Raw genomic sequence first — 24,527 nt, forward strand, 5'->3', positions numbered from 1 at the left:
TCCAATCCTCAAAATTCTACTTGAATCTTCGGAATGACGCTTCAATTGGGTACTAGAACCAATATCCTCTAAATAACGCTTAAATCCGCGGAGTAACTGATTTTTGCTTATAACTTGAACCCAGTACCTCCAATCACCGCTTATATCATCGGAGTAACTCTTCAATTGGGTACTAGATCCAATCTCCTCTAAATAACGCTTAAATCCGCGGAGTAACTTTGTTTTGCTTAAAACTTGATCCCGGTACCTCCAATCACCTCTTATATCATCCGAGTATCTCTTCAATTGGGTACTAGAACCAATATCCTCTAAATAACGCTTAAATCCGCGGAGTAACTGATTTTTGCTTAAAACTTGATCCCAGTACCTCCAATCCTCAAAATTCTACTTGAATCTTCGGAATGACGCTTCAATTGGGTACTAGAACCAATATCCTCTAAATAACGCTTAAATCCGCGGAGTAACTGATTTTTGCTTATAACTTGAACCCAGTACCTCCAATCACCGCTTATATCATCGGAGTAACTCTTCAATTGGGTACTAGATCCAATCTCCTCTAAATAACGCTTAAATCCGCGGAGTAACTTTGTTTTGCTTAAAACTTGATCCCGGTACCTCCAATCACCTCTTATATCATCCGAGTATCTCTTCAATTGGGTACTAGAACCAATATCCTCTAAATAACGCTTAAATCCGCGGAGTAACTGATTTTTGCTTAAAACTTGATCCCAGTACCTCCAATCCTCAAAATTCTACTTGAATCTTCGGAATGACGCTTCAATTGGGTACTAGAACCAATATCCTCTAAATAACGCTTAAATCCGCGGAGTAACTGATTTTTGCTTATAACTTGAACCCAGTACCTCCAATCACCGCTTATATCATCGGAGTAACTCTTCAATTGGGTACTAGATCCAATCTCCTCTAAATAACGCTTAAATCCGCGGAGTAACTTTGTTTTGCTTAAAACTTGATCCCGGTACCTCCAATCACCTCTTATATCATCCGAGTATCTCTTCAATTGGGTACTAGAACCAATATCCTCTAAATAACGCTTAAATCCGCGGAGTAACTGATTTTTGCTTAAAACTTGATCCCAGTACCTCCAATCCTCAAAATTCTACTTGAATCTTCGGAATGACGCTTCAATTGGGTACTAGAACCAATATCCTCTAAATAACGCTTAAATCCGCGGAGTAACTGATTTTTGCTTATAACTTGAACCCAGTACCTCCAATCACCGCTTATATCATCGGAGTAACTCTTCAATTGGGTACTAGATCCAATCTCCTCTAAATAACGCTTAAATCCGCGGAGTAACTTTGTTTTGCTTAAAACTTGATCCCGGTACCTCCAATCACCTCTTATATCATCCGAGTATCTCTTCAATTGGGTACTAGAACCAATATCCTCTAAATAACGCTTAAATCCGCGGAGTAACTGATTTTTGCTTAAAACTTGATCCCAGTACCTCCAATCCTCAAAATTCTACTTGAATCTTCGGAATGACGCTTCAATTGGGTACTAGAACCAATATCCTCTAAATAACGCTTAAATCCGCGGAGTAACTGATTTTTGCTTATAACTTGAACCCAGTACCTCCAATCACCGCTTATATCATCGGAGTAACTCTTCAATTGGGTACTAGATCCAATCTCCTCTAAATAACGCTTAAATCCGCGGAGTAACTTTGTTTTGCTTAAAACTTGATTCTGATTTTTCATTGAAACTTGATGGTACGTCATATTGATCCATGGTTGATTTTTGACATGCTAGTTGTCTGTCAGCTTCCCCGTTGCCCTTATATCATCTGTGGGTGTTTTATTTTACTTGAGCTATCGCAATTCCGGGAATCGCCAACGCGCGAGACAGGGAGCTGCAGGCCCCTCTTGCCTTCGATCCGGCCGAAAGGCCGGATCGAAGCGTGTCCCCCCACAAGCGACCGTTACAAGAGCGCGTTTGCGAATACTGGTTATTCACCTTCTTTTAAAAACTATGGGCCAATTGGTAACCAATTTTATAGTGCCCTTTTTTTAAAATGAATAGAAAATACTCACCTAAGCACAATTTGCTATATTATACAAAACAGCCGCTTGATGAAAATTCTATGAACCATAGCTGCCAACCTCTTGCTACAAAATGCACAAGATTAGCAACTGCATGTTAATTACTAGTAAGTTTATAAAACACCGGATTTAATTTATTTATAAATAAATCCACTAAAATATGAGCTTAAAAAAGGAATACTCACCTTTTTTAAGAACTAAAAAAGGAAAGAATTTTTTAAACAAACTTTTGTCCAGCTATTTGATGGTACATTGATTCATTAATTCCTGATTAAAATGGAATATGTAATATTTGAGACTTATAAAACTTAACAGAAATTATGGTACAAGAATTACATTAAAAAAATAATTTTTAGCAAAGCTGCTTTAGTAGATCCTTTTCCTTTAACTAAAAATTCTCTCAAAGTCTCATCAGACATCGATGAACGAGATTGAGTCCTATTTTTTTTCTAACAACCTGAAACACCCTTTCGCATTCAGCATTGCTGTGTGGTACAGTGAATATAGCTTTCAGCATTTTACAATTTGTTTTATATTCTGCTTCATAGAAATTAATTAAAGCTGCAACTTGTTCATCCATAGGATCAGTGGAAGAGCTTAGGTGTACAACTTGCAGGGAATTGAATATTTGAAGCTTCATCTTTTCTTGTTAATAAAAAGGAAACTTTTTTTTAAAAAGTATCTTACACTAGCAAAGAATTTTGAAGAAATTTTGACCAAATCTGTCACTTCAGTATTCTCCAATATCTATCTCATCATTTAGAGGAAATCTCTTTACAATATATTACACAAAGCTACAAAAAACATCTTGAATCACTTCTGCATAAAATTCTTTTCTTTCTTCAATTGTTAGCGACTCCAATATACTAATATGCGATTGCCTACACGTAGATCACTTTCTTTTTTGGACAGTAGGATCCTGAAAGGGGACTTTAATCAACTCTAAATTTCTTAAACAATTAGCATTAATATATCGTTTTCAATAGATTTGCTTCAGATTATGTATTAGAGATGCTCGCAAAAGTGTATTTACTCTTTCAAGGTCCACTGAGGTAAATAAGACAATTGAAAAAAATGCCTTATTAATATTACAAGATGAAAAATAAAATATTTTTTCTTTTTTTAAAGAATTATTTTAACCTGCCGCTTAAACTGTTTTCCTTTCTTGGACTCTGGCAGTTGATAGTCTAATTTTATTTTCTTGTTCAAATTATTGGATGACTCTTCTCCTACTTTGGGTGTTTTATTAGTTTTCAACTAGTACGTAAACTTACTTTTTTTACTTCACTGAGAAAGAGGATCCCGCCAATCTAAAATTCGACCAAGAGACAGCCACGGAGTAGGGGCATGCTTTATAATTTTAAGCATTTCAACATCATAAAATTCATAATCTTTCCTTTCTCTTAGAACTAAATTCCAGATAGTAAAAAATATCAATTACTGACTGGTTAAGGAGAAAGTTCATTGCCGAAATAAATTTCTGTAAAGCTTAATTAAGAAGATGACAAGGGCATCCAATAATAAGCAATTCATTTTATACAGCTTTCAAAAACTTTTGTGCACCATTTATGACACCGATCATTACAGGTCATTAAGGAAACACATTTCTGAAAGGGAAGTGCTCAACTTGTGCAATAAACCAATCGCAATATTAACCCCAGTACAGTCATCTTCAATAATAGTAAATGCTAAAACGCAACATTGAATTTTTTGAATTGATTCATCAAAAAAATTTTAAAAACGAATGTTGGGAGTAGTTTTGAGTCAGTCATTTGTCCCGTCAATTACAATTGAAAAGGTAGCGTTTTTAATTGATAATCAACAATTGATTTCTGCAGTTCATTGGCCATCATCTCATACACTATTAGCAGAGCTATTAGTTCTGTCACAACTATAATTCTTTGCTATATCATATCGGGAAATACCTTTTAAAAAAGTTTTCAAACATGATCGGCTACACTGATTGGTAAATTATGCTCTACTAAAAAGTTGGGAAGAGGCATTCAACATTTGTCTTTTTCATCACGGCTTCTTCATTAATGCCCGTTTGAAAAAAGAAACTGTCTTTTCTGTTCAACCAAAAGGTTCTTTGTTCTTCTGGCGTTTTGTCGATTTTAAGTGTCTAACTATATCAGTGCGCGATGCTAAAGTCATTTTAACATACGTTGCAACGTACATAATGTACTTCAAGATTCGATTGAGAAATAAATGGAAATTCAAGAGAATAAGACTCCTTAAAGGCTTCTTTGTATTGTTTTCGTTCATCCATAATAAATTAACAAGATATTCAAATGGGCAAATAAACATCACTATACTAATTTGCTCTTACACAAGCCAGCTTTCTCTTTTTCTTTCACGCCAGGAAGTCGCATCATAACGGAAAGCGCTCTCACAATAGAAGCTGAATTCCTTCCCCCAGTGGTAGAAAAGAGTAGAAATCCATTACGTCACACCGAACCATGTGACCTAAATGGAAAGAAAGGGAGGATCACCGCAAGCGGGCTTCTTAAGGCCGTTACAAGACGACGACGTGACTGAAAGAATCTAAATCTGACTGAAAGAAAATGCGAGCTATTGGGCGGACGGGTAAATTGCTTTCTGATATTACTAAAATATTATTACTAAATTATATTAATAAAATATTACTTTCTGCATGTAAAAATAGCTAAAATAAGTAAAAAATGCGGAAAGCTTATGCAAAATGCGAAAGGGTTGGCAGCTATAGAAATATTTTGAAACTTGCATTGCAAAATACATAAAAAGAATCAACTTATATAATCTTACAATTGTAACTTCCAATAAAGCTGTGGTATTTTATTTAAAGAGCTATAAAAATGTCAAAACAAATTAAAAAAGAAATTTAAGATGTTGAATTAGGACTCACCTATGTACCTTTGAGACAAACATAAAATGAAAGAGGACAATTTACACATAGAATTCTTGAAGCATATAAGTCAGTGGTTCCCAAACTTTCTTCACCCACGCCCCCGCCCCTCTAAGTGAAAAAGCTACACAAATGCATAGTATAAAACAACAATTAAAAGAAATTTTTTTGAAGAATTATTTATTTAAATAAATAATAATAACTAGATGAGCGTGCTGAGATTTTGAGTGTGGTTATGTCCAGCTCAATGCTTGTAAGTCGCAACCGCAAAACCCCACTAACCCCTTGACAACTAATTTCTTGTTTTTTTTTTTCTGTTGAGGTTCATAAGGTAATAAATCCCCGTTCGACCAAATAGGAAGACTAGAAAGCGGTCAACAACTTCTGTACAATAACCCATAGTGCGAAATGATAGTATGATCTGTGCTTCTTATCAGAATTTGTGGTATCCTTGTACAAGAATTGGTTTAAGTTCCTCATTTGTGGATATCTCAACAAGCTGTTCTTGTATTAGTATGGATTCATCTGTGTTTGGGATCTGAATTTGTTCACGCGTAAAAGGGTTCAATACCCAGTTGGGAATATTCAACTGAAGAATGTCTCCTAATCTTTGTTTCAGAGCAGTTTAGTGTTGACAGTAGGCAAACAAATCTTCATCTCTGATTTACAATTTTGAAACTGAGAACCTTCTCTCTTCCCATGTTTTGTTTGTACAGAAAAAGCTTTGCAACAAGCACAGATATTGCGCCTTTAGTTTTGATTAAGTTTAATTTCGCACCTTGCAGAATTAGTTTCGTTAACTTTTTCAAATAAATCAGTTATATAGGAAATGTCATTTTTTGAGTTAATTAAATTGTATCGAAAATCATTGTCTTGGATTTCCAGGAATTCCAACACTTAATCAAAGAGAGCATAAAATAGATTTAAAAATGCACTTTTAGATAACCAAGAATTCTATGTCAAGTAGTAAACGATTATAGTCATTCGTCATTTTCAAAACAAATTTGAGCAAATAATCTCTAAATGAAGGCATTTCTTTTGATTTCATTAACTGCTTTACTGACATAATCTAGTGATCCATGCAAACGTTCATTAAGATTGTTGGCGACTAATTGATGTCGATGAATCACACAATCTAGTGAAAATACATTTGATGCATTCGGTTGTTTTAAGTATGCCAGAAAATCTCGGTATCTATTCCAACCATTGTCGAAGTACCGTCAGTAGCAGCACAAATTATATCAGTCAAGCGTATAGCTTTTACATCGAAAAATCTTTTTAATTCAGTAAATAACATTTCTTACGTATTGGTTTCCAAACATTTTGCAAATAATAATTCTTGGCAAAAATTTTCTTGTTTTACAAATCTTACATGAGATTGAAGTTAAGCTTCGTTTCCTAGTAAAGTGAAATCGTCAAGCTGTTTTGTATAGAAAAAAAATTTCGATGTTTTTAAGTACTCACATAAAGAATTTTCTACGCACTGAGCTATTTCTTCAATCCTTCTTTGTACTGTATTTATTACTCAGTGGAATTATTTTTACAATGCTGGAAGCTGGTTTGTGCAACACGGTGAATATTACCTCATACTGCTAGTAAAATAATTTCTTAAACAATAATGTGCAGCTTTTAAGACTTTGCAATCAATAAAGAATCTTTGCACAATCAATAAAGTACGCAGCCTATCGTCATCTCGCTCAGATATTGTCCCAATTAGTTGCTGCAGTGACGATGTTTCTAAATATTTTCAAAATTTGCCTGTTTGAAAAAACTTCGAATTCTTATCTTTTTTTGTCACTACGGATTTTTATGCTTCTTAAGACTGAAAGATTTCACTGAATCATTTGACATAGTTTTATTACACATAGATAAAGTATTATTTCCTGGTGAAGAAATGAAGCCATATTCAGCCCTATATTGTCGGCATTTCAGAGCACTATTGTTTAAAGGGGCATAAAAGAACGCATTCCTTGTTATTAACTTAAGTAGATAGCGCAATCTAAAACTAGTAAATTATAAGCGTTTGTCAGTGGATTTCTTTTTATTTTCGTTCGTGAGGGATTATCTATTTTTTATTGTTATTTCATTATAGTTATTATATTATAGTTTACAAACTTTTATCTAATAATAAATGAAATAACTAAATTTTAGTAATAGCATTAAAGCAAGTTATGCACACCACTGTTACTACAAGTGACTAATTCAGTGGTAATAAGTTTTGTCAATGTTCATTCACAAAAGTTATTACATAACACTCAATACTTAAGTAACATATTGTATTTTAAGCATCCACCTATATTTATATTTTACTCAAGAGTTAAGATCACTATTTTATTTATTATTTATTTTAATTTCCATAATAATAATAATAATAAAAATGGATCAATTTCATTATTTTATATTAAACCTTAAGCGAATTCCTTAACGTTGTTCAGGGACATGAAATCAATTTTAATTTACCACTGAATGATATCGGGGAGCCATGGGGGTCCGTAGGAACCACTTTGGGAACCACTGATATAAGTAAAACAACCAAAGATACATAATTTAGTAACGGATTTTGGAAGATAGGACTTTTACCTGCTCAGTGGAACAGAGCTTATTCTAAAAAAATATCCAAAACATTTTCATAGTCACTGACCAATATCTCCTACCAGTTTTCTTGGAAAAACTATAGAAAAACTTATACTTAACAGATTAAATTATATCTTGAAGATAAAAACCTGATTATCAATGAACAGATTGGTTTCCGGGAAAATCATTCAACACTGATCAAGTTACTTACCCAAGTCAAATTATTAAGCATGCTTCGGACTATCGAAATATCCTAATCACAATCAATGCTGATTTTAAAAGTGTATATTACACGGTATGTATGAAGAGAAAAAAAACATAAAAAACCAATAAATGCCAGGGAAGATTATCTCAGGTGGATGCTTTACATACCAACGTATCTGCAAGGTCAGATTCGACTAGGATCTATCTGAATGATATAATTTGAAAAATTGTTTAATCATTACAAATTATTTAATAATTTGGGCAAAAGCTACAAAGCAAAACGCAAAATTCTTCATTGAAAATAACCATCCAATCTTTTTCATCAATAAATCCTCCTGATCTAAAGTACAACAATAACCATACTAGCAAGCTTAATAACTTAGGAGTTAAGTTTGATAATAAATTCAATTATAAATCACAAATTAAATCAATATCATACCACGTTCAGTAGAGAATAACTGCTCCGAAGCGTCTAACTAGATCCGTATAGAAATGTGATACATCAGCCCTTAATATTATTTATAGGACTTTTATCCTACCTTTAATTACCTACTGTAGCGAAAATTAAATAACAGGAAATGATCAAATTCTGAAAAAAAAAAAAACTTTTACTCTGTCAGTCATTGGAACTTATAACTGGAGCCGTCAAATCAACACCGATGGATGCAATGCCTTATCAACAAATAATAAAACCATTAAAACTATCATACTATCATTGAAGAATTAGCTCTGATTCTTAATGAGAAACTAATTAGAACCGTAAGTTCTCACAACCAACAAAAGATAGAAATTGAAATTTTTTTTATTCAATTCGTTTGGGGGAACCTCAAGCAGAATTTTGAATTGCCAGCTGACATTGATGCAAGTTGAAACAAGTTTTTGATCTCTAGCTTTTTATTCTAGCAATTCGGATGCCTTAAAGTGGTATGCTCTATATACTAGTGACAAATAGTACCTATGAGTGGTTGCATATATACACAGCTGGCTCCCTTTATGAAAATATTGATTCGTAGTACTGGAGTTTTTTTTCAAACTTTTTCTCCTTTTATGCCTCTGTGGGAAAAAACCAAACAACTTTTGATACAGAAGTAAAGGTTATTTGAAAGCATCATCGTATTTCTTGATTCTCAAACCACTGTTCACGATTAGTTCAACTGAGCCGCCGTCATCAAAAGAAATCTCTTGAGTCAGAAACATTTATTGTCTAAAGATGAACGTTTTACATTTCTTTAGTGGAGACCTGGCCGTTGCGGCATTTTTGGGAAACAAATATGTTGACAACAAAGGCGTTCTACACTTTTTAAAATTTGATTTTCTCCACATTCACAGAAAGATGTTACTAGATTTAAAAAAAAGACTTCATTGCCTTCAGAAATATAAATACAAAATAAAATTCAACATGTTTCAAGTGCTCAAAAATAGGCATCCATTTTCAAGATTTGACGAATGGTTTGCTTTGTGTATAAGGCTCCTCCAGTTACAGATATGGTACAATGTTAAACTTGTTTTCATGAGCTGGCCAAAGAAATTATATATGTTATACCTAAAACATCACTTAACTAAAAACCAATCCAGCATTAAACCTAATTTTGCTTTTATAATTGATTATATTTTTCACTCAAGTAAAAGTCATAATTGTGCTAACAACAAACTGTCATGTTTCAAAGTAACTTTTTTGACTTATAATGTCATTTATTGAACTTGTAACAGATCAGAGAATGCTGTACATATTTAACATTGAAATGTTCAGCACTTGTTTTGGATTACTTATTTTCTATTGATTTGTTCAGTCATCTTTGCTCAAATTTTCTGGGTAGGTACGATTTAGAGATCTGGTGGCATGAATTAGGTATCTGGCTTCCTAAATTCTACCACTTGATAATACTAATACTAAGCTAATACTTTAGCTAATACTAAAAATAATTCATTTTTAGTATTAACTACTACTATTGTATTAATTTTAAACCAACAAATAATTAATGTAAGTAGCTGAATAACTATATTCCAAAACTTAATCTTCAAATACTTGTGAATGACAAAAATTAAAATGTGAAAAATGGTATGCTTTAGGCAACTCTCATCTATCAAGCAAACAATAAATATGCATTTCAAATCACAAATTCATGATAGAATAAAATCGACACATTGGTGAGTTTAGGTTTTTTTCATTTCCAATCTCCAGCACGCTATAGCACAGTTCTATCTAACAGCAATAATGAGACACTTCAGAAATCACTGTCGGGCAAAGCACCTATACCGAATATTTCCCAGTCATTGCTGTAATTCTAATGACCATATGAATAGAAACAAACTCCATCCGCCAACTATAGTTATCGAGATAAGGACCGTGAAAATTTTTGAGAAACTGAAAATGTGTTATCACAAAAATTTAAATAATAAAGTTATATATTGATTTCTAATAATATTAACATTTAACTTAGCAACTTGTTTAACACGCAGCATTCTGTGGCATTCGCTCATGGAACTTTACAAATTAAAAAACCATGCATTAACATCCCTCACTATTCTAAGAGTAACCAATGTGAATTAACTGATGAATATTACACGTACAGAAAAAAAATTACAATATGAACTTGGGTTATGCTGGAAGTCTATAAATAAATTCAGTCTTTTGATGTCTTTCTTCCAGTGATGCTGAAAACTGCTTAATGTAAATCGGTATTCCTAACGGAGATACATCAAATACGCACAATAATCCTTAGACATATGTTTGACCATTGCAGTAACTGCATTAAAAAGAGAAGAATGAATCTACGTGTTATACATTAGATACACGGACTTTCTATTGTTTTTTCAAAAAAAAATGCATATAAAACCACTCGTTTAAATGTCATATTGCCGAAATTCAATAAGATCAAAATTAGTGAAGAGAGCAATGTCGATCGGACCGAGATGAGACCTGCCACAGCAGCTTTTATTCGGAGGCATCAGAAAAATATTCTTTGAAGAAGACGCTCCAGCACGCTAACTTTTAAACATTAGGAACATCTGCGCTCGAGTAGTAGATTATCTTTAAATGGAAGTTATTGAATCGTAATAGAAATCGCCTTTATTTCGGCGAAGAAGACACCATGATCTCAATTTAACATGGTTGGAGCCATCTGTGAAAATATGCAACCATTTACCTTCTAGACATAAGCTTTCAATAGTCTAGATATTGTTCAAGAATCATATCTTTTTTTTAAAAAAAAAACTTTCACAATGAACTGAAAATTTATATCAACAAAGGCTAAGACAAAATAGACGCCTGATATTTACAACTTTCAACATTGAGTTATTACGAGGGATATTCGTTTAACTAATATTTTGGGAAATAGAACAATTAGAATTCTCCGCATAGATTTGTAAGCGAGTTCAAAGTAAAACCCTTCTGCGGCTGTATCAAGAATGGGAGAGAACTGATTAATATTTAGTTATTATGCTAGCTTTGTATGCATCGACACTCACCTTATACAAATAATCATAAATGATTTTCTTCCAATTGGTTTTAGGCATTTTGGCCCCTTACACAGAAAGACAGTCTGCATTGCACTGTATACTGTCTGCTTTTAATGATTCGCCCATTTTATTCTATGAAATATACATTTTAAGGGTGAGATCGATACTCGAAACTTAACACGTTTTATAAAAGAATTTAAACATAACATAAAAAATTAGCCTCAATATCTCTTCCTGGATATCTGTCTTATAACTTTAACTTTTCGTTTATTTTTGTGATAATAGTAAATTTTATGTTAGGAATAAAGGACACCACACAACACTGGGATTTATATATCGGGGTTAAATCTTTAAATTACGTCTAAAGAAGCGTGAAATTTCTATTTTAAATGATTTAGTAAAATTAAGTATCAATACAGCAAATATTATTTAACTATATTGATATTGTTTTGAATTTCGTTTATTACTTTTATAATACACTTAATTTCTAAAGGAGTTATTAAGTTTATTATAAATTAATTTAAATGATGCATATTAGATTTACAAAATGCTTAGTATAAATGTTATGTTACTTCTAATGCAATAATATGCGAAAATAATTAATTCATACATCACAAATTAAAAATGCATATTAGTTTTAAAAATAATACGGAAAAAGTGTTACATTATGTGCTTACAATTAATGTGATGCACACGTAAATACTTACTTGGGTGTATTAATATGATATAGATAACTATCGGCATGTGGATCCAGATATGACTTTTAAAGTTTATTGATAAAATAATAACATTTGATTACCAATATTCATATATGTATTTTTGCAAGTGTTATTAGTATGTAAAGTTGGTATTTAATAAAAATTCAACATTTCTATTTTCTAATTCTATTTTCGATAACTATAGCCATCTTTAAAAGAAGTCGAAATGCCTATACTCAATTAAATAATTGCTATAAGGAGCACTAAATATGATCTTCTGCTAATAAATGTTAACCCTCTGAGCGCTAATCCCGACTCTTTCCAAACTTTAAGCTGGAAGCTTTCATGCCTTCATACGATTCAATGGGAGAGCAAGGAGATGTGCACACACCTTTACCTCAACACTTGGAGAATTGAAAATGCGATTAGAAACGTTTATCTTAAATCAAATTTTCCTATTTCAGACTGCTATTTTTTCAAAAACCAAATGTTTAAATTTCACGTATTCTTCTAAAGACAAAGTTATTTGAAGCTACTCAAAATTACAGAAAAGTAAATTAATTTACTCAAGAGAAATATATAAAACAAAACATTTAAAATCCCAATAATATTTAACAACTTAATATGGGCAAATAGAACATCTTTCTATTCTTACCTTCAATAAAAATCACACGCATGTAGGGTAGAGTGTTAACAGTTTTCACATATTTAACAATAATTTAGACTTGTTAATATTTTTCCGTAAATAATACTAGTTTGGTATCAACACGTTTTCCTACGTTAATGTTGTTTATTTAATTAATTTGAATCAGCGTATAAAAACTGGTTAAATAGTAAACTCTTTTCTTGATCAAATAGAACTAGAAAATATCACTCATCTTTAAAAATTTTGGAAAATACAATCGTCCATAGCTGAATTTAAAACAATGACTAAAGTTAAACTAATCCCATTCCGTTGTTTGTTCAGTTCGAAAAGAATGTTTTAATGACAGGGGTGAGAGAAAAGAGCAGAAATCTTTCTAGTATACAAACATACATTATGCTATAATGATTGTTATAATATATGAATATGTTATAGTATATATTTATAATGTTTTTTTTTTTTTTTTTTTTTTTTGGAATCTGGAAGATGCAAATTTACGCAGAAATAGTGGGTTTGAATCCCGCCGTTGCTCTAGGTGCACCTTGCATTATTTTAATATACGTAGATTTTATAGTTAAATATATCGATGATTAACGATGGACGTTCGACAGACAAAGTTCCATTTTTTTCTTCTTTTTATCTTTTAACCACTTCCCAGTTTAGATCGAACACCGCTCGCGTACTTGAAAAGAGGGCCTTCCCTGTTTTGCCCGAACGCCGCTCGTGCGACTGATTTTTTTACTCTATTGCAATGATCTGCCCGATTTTTTCCTTTCTTTAGTTTACAATGTTTCTAACTGATGGCTCTGATAGTCCAGTAGAGGTATGATTGCAAAAGGTTTTGGCGCTTTTCTTTTACGCGGGGAAAGGCGTGAATTTTGTTTTCAATAGCTTAGTAGAAAAGCCAACTTTAAAAAAAAATGCAACTTTCTTTTTACTCTAAATAAAAATTAAAATTATTTCATAAAATCAATAATTGTAATAGTTTTGATTTGAGTTTATATAATCGATTTTAACAGAAATTTGTTTCTCAAAAATATGCTTATTTTTTTACCCAATTTGCCAGAAAAAAGACGCTGTTAAGCGGTTAATCTATATATATATTTCTCTTACACGGCGACAAAAAAAAGTATCATTACAACTCCCCGAATGGCAACGCTAGAAAATCGACCAATGATTGCAGCTAAAAATGTCACATGCCAAATCTAGCTGAGGTGGCTCAACATACAGCGTTTTTAAAAACGGAAACTGAAATAACCAGAGAGAAAATTCTCACCATGTGATCTCTTCCATGTGATCTTTCTTTGTCGATATATCTCTATTTTAGTATTTTGTCGAAAACGCTTTTTTTTTCACGAATTTATGTATTACGAATTTATTTGATGATTTTTGATTTATATCACGAATTTATTTGTTTTATTATTGTTATTAGTTATTCATTGAAAAATGAGTCTCAGTCGTGCTGTTACGCTTTAAGATTTTATACTATAGCACATTTCTAATAGGTTTAACGAATTACATGTCATTTATTTGAATTCAAATTTATTTTGATGACTTAGTATTTACTAAAAAGATGTAATTTTTTTTTAAAAAAAAAGTTGTTATATGGATTTGAATGATTTTTTTGAATTCTTAGAATTTTGTGCATTTGCAATGTACCTAAGTTAGTAGCGAGCGAAGCGAGCTTAGTTTGCGCATCAAACCATATAAGATTATATTAATTTTTTTATATGCTGCATTTCTTTTTATTTGGCTATAACTTTTATTTCTATTTATTGAAAAATAATAACTAAGGGAGTTTTGATGTCTAAATTTAAAAAAAAAAAAATTTTAATAAACACAAAATAAATAACTTCGGATGAAACCGGTTAATTTAATTTAAGCAATTTTCATATTAAACTTGCTTTTGAATTTGAAATGATTGTAATAAAACGTCTATACGATATTTATCCAAACACGTTTAAACTAATCGTTGTGCTAATCATTTTGTTTATTAACTAGTTATAATAGTCTTTAGTTATTGAAATAGAAGTTTTTCAAAAGAACTTATACGCTTTACATTAAATAAATGGCGCTGTCACAATTATTTTAAAGAAAAACTAATAGAAATCTAGGAAATCATTGGAACTACATACTAAATAGCATAAGTTCATTTTCAGATAATTTATTTGAATTAAAAAAAAATTATTTTTCCCCATAATTTTCTTTTGGTTTTACTTCATAATTTTTTTAAACAATTTTTCCTTTACTTATTGAAATCATTGATAAAGGATCAGGTAAAAACGATCAAGGGATGGAGAAAGCTCTAAAGAAAATCAATTCGTTAAGCTCTTATACTAATCTAGCAATGCTCTCTTAGTATTTATTTGTGATGGTTATTTTTATGCCATCAACGTCAGAGTACTGATGGTCTCGATATAGGTGGTCTGGCCTCTTTCAAAGCTATTTGTCCCACAACTTTTTCAAACTAATTATTTTTTCTATTTTAACACTATGACAAAATCACTAAAACGTTAAACTAATTTATATATAATTGAAGGCCTTTTTCGTCCAGGATGTATAAATTTTTTCTATTTGTTATATTTTAATTTATTTCTATGCACAATTTCAATCTTCCCTGGTGGTTTATATCTATGTGCACATTTATTATGTGGAGATTATGTGCACACTTATTCATTTTCGACTTTCATTTTTAGATTTAAAGGACAAAAAATCAACACATGATGAATGGATAAAGAGTTAAAATGACATAATTTATTAACTCCTGTCTTTTCCTCCATACTTTCTTTCTTTTCTTAATTTTTCTGTAAGAAATATTCATTTCAGTTCAGCAAATTTTGATATCTAATCCTCACTTGCTGAGAAAATTGTCATGGAAATTTAAGTTATTTTCTCGCCCTCTCTTTACAACACGTGGCTTTCTAAATTAAAATAGTTGCAATCGTTAATCTTCAGCTTATCTTTATTCGTTTTCGAATTTGAAAATAATTTTTATAATATTTCAGAACATTTTTGTTTTCAAGTGGAAAATTGAAAGAAAAAAAAAATTCTGGAAAAAAAAATATACCTTTCGAAATTTTCCAATCGAATCAAATGATCACGATGGAAAATGTATCCGATAATATTTTAAAACATGAAATAAAAAAGTATTGGTTAGGCTAGCTCCTTGTTGAGTTATATTATATTGCTCTATTCTTCCATTAATTTCATACTTCTTTATACGACATATAAGGTCATAAAGATAATTACGAAGCAATTTTCAAAGTTAATTGATAATCATCTGTTCTCGGAATTACGAACAGCGACTCTGGGCGGTAGTGAATTATCATAACATGAAAAATTTCGAAACACAATTTCTTGTGTAAAATGATGCGCGTGTTCAAAAAATTTTGGGTTGTTTCTTTGAAATTTATTTAGTTTATTTTTTTGCGAGAAAAGTGTCTTTCATCCCAGGATGATTTAGAAGCGTTTCACAATAAACAAACAATTATATTTTCATTTCTTCGTAAGGAAATACATTTCGAAAAAGAAATTTTCCTTCCAAACAATAAATAGCTTTTTCTAAGTACTTGGTAGGGGGAAAAGAACCAGGTAGGAACTGATGAAATGTAATCCCATTTTTAACAGTGATGCCGCATGATATTGCATGAGAGGAAGAGGCAAAAGAATCGCATGTAATGTAATCACACTACTTTTTGTTAATTGACCGTTAGACTAACTCAATAGACTGTATGTTGAAACAAGCACTATGAAGAAGTTTTCTTGTAAGGAAGTACCAGCAGCAACGAAAATTTTAATAATGCAAGTAAACACTCATTTACTAATTGAACAGATAAAGCCCTAAACAGTTTTTGTCTCCTTCGCAAAGATATTAAACAAAGAAGTTACTTCCCAATATGAAGCGTTCCCAATATGAAGAAGTAGCGTTCCCAATATGAACTTAAAGAGTACAACTTTATCAAATTTATGCAATTCAATTTTCAGACAGGGAAGTACAAAAAGCTCCTTTACATGCCATAAATTTATTCTTCCTTTCATTAATAAGTTTGCTGTCTCTGCCTTTCTAAGTTTAAAAAAGGTCTGTCTAAGTATAGCTGGTGTTTTGGATTCAAATAGCTTTTTCGATAACAAAATTCAAATAACGTTTCGATGTTAAAGTGAAAATTTAAGTTAATCTATCGTGCCTCATTTCTTGTAAATGGAACAAGTGATAAGACGTAAGTTCCACTCTGTTGGAATTGGGAGTCGAGAAAATAAGCCATTAAACTGTAATATCAATGTGAAAATAAAGCACTAAAAATTGTAGTGCTACACCCCCTCCGCCCGATTCCCAGAACAATTCTGCCACACTAAATCTCTAACTAAAATACTTTAATTCTAAATAAAAAGTAGAAAATCAATTCGATTTCTCTTACATGCAAAAAAAGGCTGTCGTAAGTTTTTTTTCTAACATTTCCATTCCTAACATTTTTGGAGCTGTAATGTGTAATGGACTGTAATGTGAGAGCAATATTTTTTTTTATGGCGAAGCAAAAAATTTCACTTATTTTTGATTAGTGATTTTGACTAAGCCACTGAACTAAATCTAATGTTAAAGCATATCATTCGATACGAGATTTAGTGATCTTTAATTTTGTAAATAGTAGTTAGATTTTGCATTTGATGGACTTCTTTGATGTGACAACAGGGGTCTGTTTGGAAGAAATTTGGGTCCGTTAACGGACCCTTCACAAAATATCTTTTCCTAAAAACGGACCCTTCACAAAATATTTTAACTTAAAAACGGACCCTTCACAAAATGAATTTTCTTTTAATCGGACCCTTCACAAATTTCTTTATCTTCATTATTATTTTGTTAATCGAATAAACCCTTTCCAGGGCAGAAAACGAGAAAGATGGATGTAAACGAATTAAATTTTGTCTTCGGCAGACGATTTTTCCATTATTCGTCCGAAATGAATATTCTGCGTTCAGCAGTATAGGCTAAATACCAAATATTTGTATGTTGCATCTCTAATTTAGAAGCAGCAATTGTTGCTTATTTTTTAAAATTTAATTTTTTTAATTATAATTTTACAGTGTTGAGCATAATCTTGTATATCTTTACAATTTAAAAACTCCTTGAAAATTTTTTTTTGCAATAACGGACCCTATTTGCACAAATTTATAAAAGCGGACCCTGGTTGAAAGAATGTGAGTAATTTTTTCACAATTTCACGAAAAACGGACCCTTCACAAAATGTCTGGACAGATCCCTGGACAAATACTAACAAAGTGCCATCTATAAGTCCGATTTAACTGGGCTATTTTTGGATACAATGATCTCTGTACATGTAAATTTATTTATTTATTTTTTAAGTGACGTTTTGAAGCGTTTTTATATATTTATATGATCGGCAAATACATTTTTTTTTCAAATAACTTAAGTTTATTAGTTTTTTACAAAGTGATATTTATTACAAAAGTTTATGATTTTCAAATACGGATATGCTGCAGCTTGTTTTTATAAACTGTCTCCTAGATTAAAACACTGTGAAGTGCTGTTCGGAAAATAAATAAACAAAAAACATTTTCATTTCGACTCATTTACAAACAAACACTTAAAATCTTGTAGAAAATACAACAGGCTATATTTAAAACAGGTTGAATGTTAGTAAAGAAATTTATTTCATTTTTTCTATTTCACTTCTCTATAACAGCAATAGAAGGTGAATAAGAATACAACCAACCAGTTATGTAACAACTAGAGCGTAATTCTGTAGTTTTTATCCAGAAATTTTAGTGGCAAGCCACTGATCTTTACTGGGTATCTAAAGAGTTAATCATTACACGAATGACTGAGTCAGAGTTTTTTCAAGCATTTTAAGAGTGAAGTGAAAAAAATAATTATATTATTAAAACTACGAAAAAAATTCCTGAACAATTAAGAGCAAGATAAATCAGCATTTTCGATAAATAGAAAAACATTGTCGATTTCAACTTAGTTTTAAAGAAAAATAACAGAAGAATTAAGTTCGGTCAGTCAACGGCAGTTTATGTATGCAACCAATTTAAAGGGCCAATCAGTCCAGACACACACTCCACTATAAGAGAAATGTATGTAGCATGAGAAATTTAATCCTTGAATAACATTTTAAATGTTATGTTAGGGTCTACTATTTATTTCGTTCGTGATTTCGTACTGCTTTAATCCGTATTAAATGAGTGAATCTTCATTCTGAATAAGTAACATAAGGACAAATTATTACAATCACGTTTCCGTAACAGAAAAAATTTGTAACAAGAAAATATGATGTAAACTATACAATGATTAAATCAAATCTGATTAATTAAGTCAACAATGTGCAGTGAGTCATATATGACAAATGTTATCAATATGACAAACTAAATAACATTTGTAGAAGAATTCAAAGGGCAATTCAGCATAATTCAAAACATGAAAAATCTGAAATATGCAACTAAATTAATATGCAAAAAAATAAATAAAAACTTGTATGAAACTATTTTAATTTTTTTCTTTTACAAAGAAAAAGCAAGATTAAATAACACACTGAAATATGATCATTAACACGTTTTTAACGCTTTGCAGATAAACAGTCTTAGGCTACTCACTCTGATATATTACCATAACTTCCGAACCGTGTATATGTTGACCCGTTTTTTTTTGCAATGAATAAATTAGGTCTTTCCTTTATTATTTATCTCCAATAAAGCTATTATTCATAATTTAGAACTGTTAGAATTTTAGACATTTAAAGTTTAATTGGCATATTGTTAATTGCATATTATTATATTTTCAAATAGAAAAAGAAAATATCTGAATAATAGGAAGGAAAAGAAAATATCTGAACATTAAATTTTTCAACAAAAAATGGAATTTAAAAAGAAAAAAGTTATATTTGATTAGTCATTGTAAATAAATATTAATTCTCAAATTTCCGTTTTTCTTAAATCATTAAAAAAAATGTCATAAAAATCTTTATATTTAAAGAAAAACAAGTTGTTTCTGATAAAAAATAATAGTAAAAAAATAATGTAGATTAAATGAAATGCATTTAATGTCCGAAATAAGTGAACAAAATAACATTAAATATTATTACATGAAATGAAGTAATAAAATAAATAATATTAAATAATTAGATTGATATTTGAAAGCGACTCTTCTGTTAAACTATTATCTATGTGCATTATTAGCTATCTGCTATAAACCCATCGAAATTAAATTTCAAGTATTTGAAACTTATTTCATATAAATAAATAAAACATTGCTGAAGAAAAGTTAAGAAATGTGTAATGGAACAAGTCAATTAGCAAATTGAAATGTTCCAAGAAAAAACACACTGAAGATGATTGTCAAAATACAACTAAGAAGGATCCAGACTGAGAACTAGAGATGAAAACATTTTCATACAATTTACTTCTGGAATTTGAAGAATCAATATTTAATTGCCTTAATTTTACTAACCAACCCCTGTGATTATTTACCAATCATTATAGCTTCTTTCATCTAAACAGTCGACTAAAAAATATCATTTTGTTTATAAAATGCTCATAACTCTTTTCAGCCCATTTTGTTTAGATTTAATTTCCTTTGTTAAAAAATTTATAAAGATCACCCTCTATCATATAACTGTTAAAATTAGAAATAGTGCTAATTTCTTTTAAGCGTTTATATTTTTAAAAATTTTGATAAAAATATTAACTTTATAGCTGGCAGCATCAAATCTCACACTTTTATTTTCTTACATTATTTATTTTTATTTTTTGTAACTTCTGAAATCAAGTACGAGCGTATAAAATGACAATTTCCGGAGAGAAAAAGAATGGATAAATAGGAATTATTCAGCGCAAATAGAAAAAAAGTGAAAAAAACGCGAAAAAGAGCATTACGTGGTTTTTAAAACTCTTTCTTATCAACTGTAATAGCGCACCAGGAGGAGACTACAAGTCTTCACTGTGAAACAAATTAATACTCAGTTGCAAGTGATGTGGGAGTGAAGTCAGTCAAAGAAGAATAAAACCCCATTCATTTACCCCAATGTGCAACTGCTAGTAGGATTTGATTAATTCTTAAACTATGGCCCAAACACATGTTTAGGGTAACAAATTAACAATGTAAGTGACCCCCTATTGTACTCTTATCTTCTTAACTGATAATTCAATTCTAGCTGGAGAAATATTTCTTAAAAATAAATATTTTTTTATATTTAGTACTTCTTCTTCATGCAAATTAGAGAGGACTGGAAATAACAAATAACCTTTAAACGAGGAAGTGCGTACTTTCAAAGTATTATGTTTTTACAATTAAATTTGTATATAATCGGAGAATTCACATTTACACTTTAGAAAAGTTATTTATTTATTTATTATTTTTTTCTTTTGAAAATTTATAAATTAGGACGCAACTTTGCAAAAACTTGAAATTTAGCGAGAGACTTTTAAGAATTTAAATGAAAAAACCTGAAAACTCAAATCTCACACAAAAATTCTTCCATTGTGTGCAAAATACAAATCTTTCATTATATTTGCTCGAATTGCGCATATGAGCAATCACTATTTGATTTCGACCACCTTAGTTCGATTTTGCATCACTTTCACCGTTAACTCATATGGTTTATGATCACAATTGCGCGATCATTCTCGTGAACTTTTACATGAGTTTTTAAACACGAACAAAAACTCTCAATAAAACTCAAAAACAGAAATGTAAAGAATTAGCTATAAGGAAAAGTAGGATTTTCTTTGATTATTGAAAGCACCGGCGAGAATGGGGGGAATTACGATCGAGTTCAATTCTCAGAGCTTTTTTTTTACCTTTTATATTTAACTATAAAAAAAATATCAGATTGTAATTGAGAAAGGCTAAAATTATAGATGCCACTCAAAATGCATTAGTCACCAATTTCGTTCAGACTACCCTACCTTGCGAATAAACATAGAATCAAATGGCGCCCAAGGGTAAATTCTTTTTCTTTTTTTAAATGAGATGTTTTTTTGTATAACTTACTGTTATATAAAAAAAATTAGCAGATAATTAAGTACATTTTAACCAAGTTCCCACGCTCTATATTTTTTTTGAAGTTGTAGCAATAGTGAGATATATCTAGATAATTTAAGCTATCAATAAGTATTTAATTTAAAGGAAATATATATGGGAGCAAAAAATAACCCGAAAATAATTTCGTAAATCACAAATGAGAAACAAAATTTAAGCATTCTTCAATAATCTTGAAACATCTTAGCTATCACTCATTTAGTTTTTCCAGGTCGTAGAAAACCTGCCCGAAGTATTCTAATTTTTTTTTACAATATCACAAATAAAAAGAATTATAGCTTATAACCTAAAAATATTACGTTTTAAACAAAAATATGCATTAACAAAACAGTTTTAAGTTCATGCTCCGATATTTTAAGAATCGAATCGTAAATACTTTAATGAATATTAAAAAAGATCAAATTTCTTAACAAATATGTTTTCAATTGTTATAATAAAAATTGTTGAGGAATTATTTATATCTATATAAATCTATCTTTGGTAAAGCACGGTTGACTTATCGTGAATGTGAAGAACGCATACACAATTCTATTTACATCTATGAGTGATTATATTTTCCAAAAGTGCAGTGCTCAGAAAGTGTAGAAATTTCTATGTTTTCTCCAGTTTCAAATTGTAAAAATAAATATAAAAAAATAACAATAAACGAAAAAACTGACCAACTAAAAGCAAGTGTGGGTAAACCAAAATTAAAATTTATGAGATTTCTCTACAAATATGTAGAAAAGCAGAAAAATTAGGCAGTGAAGGCTTCTTTCTTTAATGAATAATTAGTATTTGGTAGTTGCAAATTAAATTATTAATGTTATAAATAAAAAATATATCTAAATATAATTCACAAAAGCGTTTATAAGATTATAGTATTATACCTAACGAATAAATAATATGTGTTAAGAATTCGACAGAAAAGGAAATCATAAATCAAATTACATTACGTGTGTGATTTAGTAAAACACCTTCTCTTACATTTTTATTTCGGGAACAAACTTATTCAAAATACAGACTACACTGTCTTTTAATAAATACACAAGTGGGCGACATTTGTGCTAAAATACAAACTAAGGTAAACAACGTTTAGGAGCACAAACGTTGTGCTCCTAAACATTGTTTACCTTAGTTTGTACTGTCTTTTAAGGCAAATGAAAAATAGTTTTCACTTGTTTCAACATTCATTAATAGAAATGGGTAAATCTAGATATTTATTTTAGGAAATAACTTATAATCTTTAAAGAAAAAAAAAGATATCTTTCAAGAAAATACATTTTGAAGTTATCTGTGGGGCAACAGAAAAAATTTCAATTCATATTGTCACAAGATGAAGGTTTATTAATGCAACAGTTGAACTCTGTTAACTAAGGAACCCTATTCTTTCAGAAATATTTACTCTTATTATAAAAAATTTATTTTTCGCTAGTATAAAAACTTTCATGGGGGTCTTTAAAAGATATTAAATTATGCTACATTGCTTTGTAATCTAAAATTAGTTAACGTTTAAATTAATTAATTTAAAACACTCACATGAAATAACAAAACAAAACATGTCTTGCCCGCAAAGAGTTGTTTAGAAATAATTAATAAAAAATTATATAAATGCCCATAACCTCATAATAACACTATACAACACTTAATAATATTATACGGGGGAGCAAAAGGGAATCTTAACACACAGAAACAGCAAACATGAAAAAATAAATACACACAATAAAATTTTACGAAATAATATACATTTCATTCCAATTCATTATAAGATTAACAACCTTTTGGCATAGAGAATTTCAGGGAGTTTAAGACTCAATAAAATACAGAAATTATATCCTTCATGATTTGTAATAAATGGATTGACAGAACATCTTATGATTTACTTACATTTGAAATGTTCTAAAGCATGCCATTCTGAGTAGTAATCATTTTGCATAGTCATAATCCTGAATACATTTAAATTAAATAAAGGCGAGTTTGGAAAAATTCTGGACATTTTAGGATTTTCAAAAAGAAAAACAATAAAAGAGGCTACTCTATTATTGAGCTACGATACTTATTTAAATACGCAAGCAAGCAGTAAACATACTAATGCTCAATAAATCAATAAACATAATAATACTTAAGCAAGCAATAAACAACAACTGATACTCTAACAGAAAAAAACATAATGATACGTAAATAAGCCATTAACACTATAATGCACAAGCAAGCGATAAATGAAAATTTTCTAAGACACGGAAACCTAGTCAATAGAAGTTATCAACATACAACAGAGGTCACAGATTTTAATTTAGCATTTTAAGATCAAACTGAAAGAGATGTTTGAAAACTGTATCAAAAATTAAAGTGATGAGAAGGAGCTAAAACTTTTCACATAGCCTAAATGATTCATCATAATTATGTTATTTTGTGCTTTCGTTTGCAATCACTAAATTCGACATTAACGTTAACTAATAGTATAAGAAAATTACAACAGTTGCGAATTGTGTCAACACATGAAACGCTCCATCAAACTGCACCCATATAAATGAAATAAATTTTTTTTTTATTCAACAGTTACTGGTTAGTATTAGTTCATTTTCTTTATACTCGTTATTAATTCGTTAACTGCAGAAATGAAAAAGTACAATAAAAAATATACACATATATGATATTAATGCAGGAGTAATGTTAATCTTACCTTTTATTTCCTTCACCATCTTTTTAATTGATTCATTTCTCTGTTAGAAACTGAAATTCAAAAAAATCCACCAATCATGCAAGTGTTAATTTCTTTAAAATATCACTATCATAAAGAAAAACATAACTTGAGTAAAGCGCAAATGAAAGAGCACAAAATTGACATACTATAGTAGTTTTTCAGTTCCATACACAAGATCCTTCCTCAGTGCCTAAACGTCAAATGAAGGTAGAGAAGTAAACAGGCGAACAACTGAGTTAAGTAGTTTAACCAATAGGGACA

The 24,527-nt window shown here is 30.3% G+C and overlaps 1 protein-coding gene and 1 long non-coding RNA gene across 3 annotated transcripts in view; one reads left to right on the forward strand and one right to left on the reverse strand.

The window, feature by feature from the left end:
• The first annotated feature begins 3,182 nt into the window (after positions 1-3,182).
• The window catches only part of LOC107454074 (cysteine-rich venom protein AnHyalC), a 154,583-nt gene continuing 133,238 nt past the window's right edge, over positions 3,183-24,527 (forward strand). The window contains exon 1 of the mRNA XM_087156743.1: positions 3,183-4,652. Within this exon, the coding sequence (XP_087012869.1) occupies positions 4,631-4,652 (22 nt within the window). The 5' untranslated portion in view covers positions 3,183-4,630. The remainder of the gene's footprint in view (positions 4,653-24,527) is intronic.
• The window catches only part of LOC147814368 (uncharacterized), a 31,421-nt gene continuing 13,878 nt past the window's right edge, over positions 6,985-24,527 (reverse strand). For both annotated transcript variants that reach the window (XR_015431221.1, XR_015431220.1), the window contains one exon: positions 6,985-24,295. This is a non-coding gene — a long non-coding RNA (uncharacterized LOC147814368). The remainder of the gene's footprint in view (positions 24,296-24,527) is intronic.

The sequence above is a fragment of the Parasteatoda tepidariorum genome, chromosome 2 (assembly GCF_982258835.1).
Source record: "Parasteatoda tepidariorum strain Cologne lab strain chromosome 2, Ptep-v5.0, whole genome shotgun sequence".
NCBI lineage: Eukaryota > Metazoa > Arthropoda > Arachnida > Araneae > Theridiidae > Parasteatoda > Parasteatoda tepidariorum.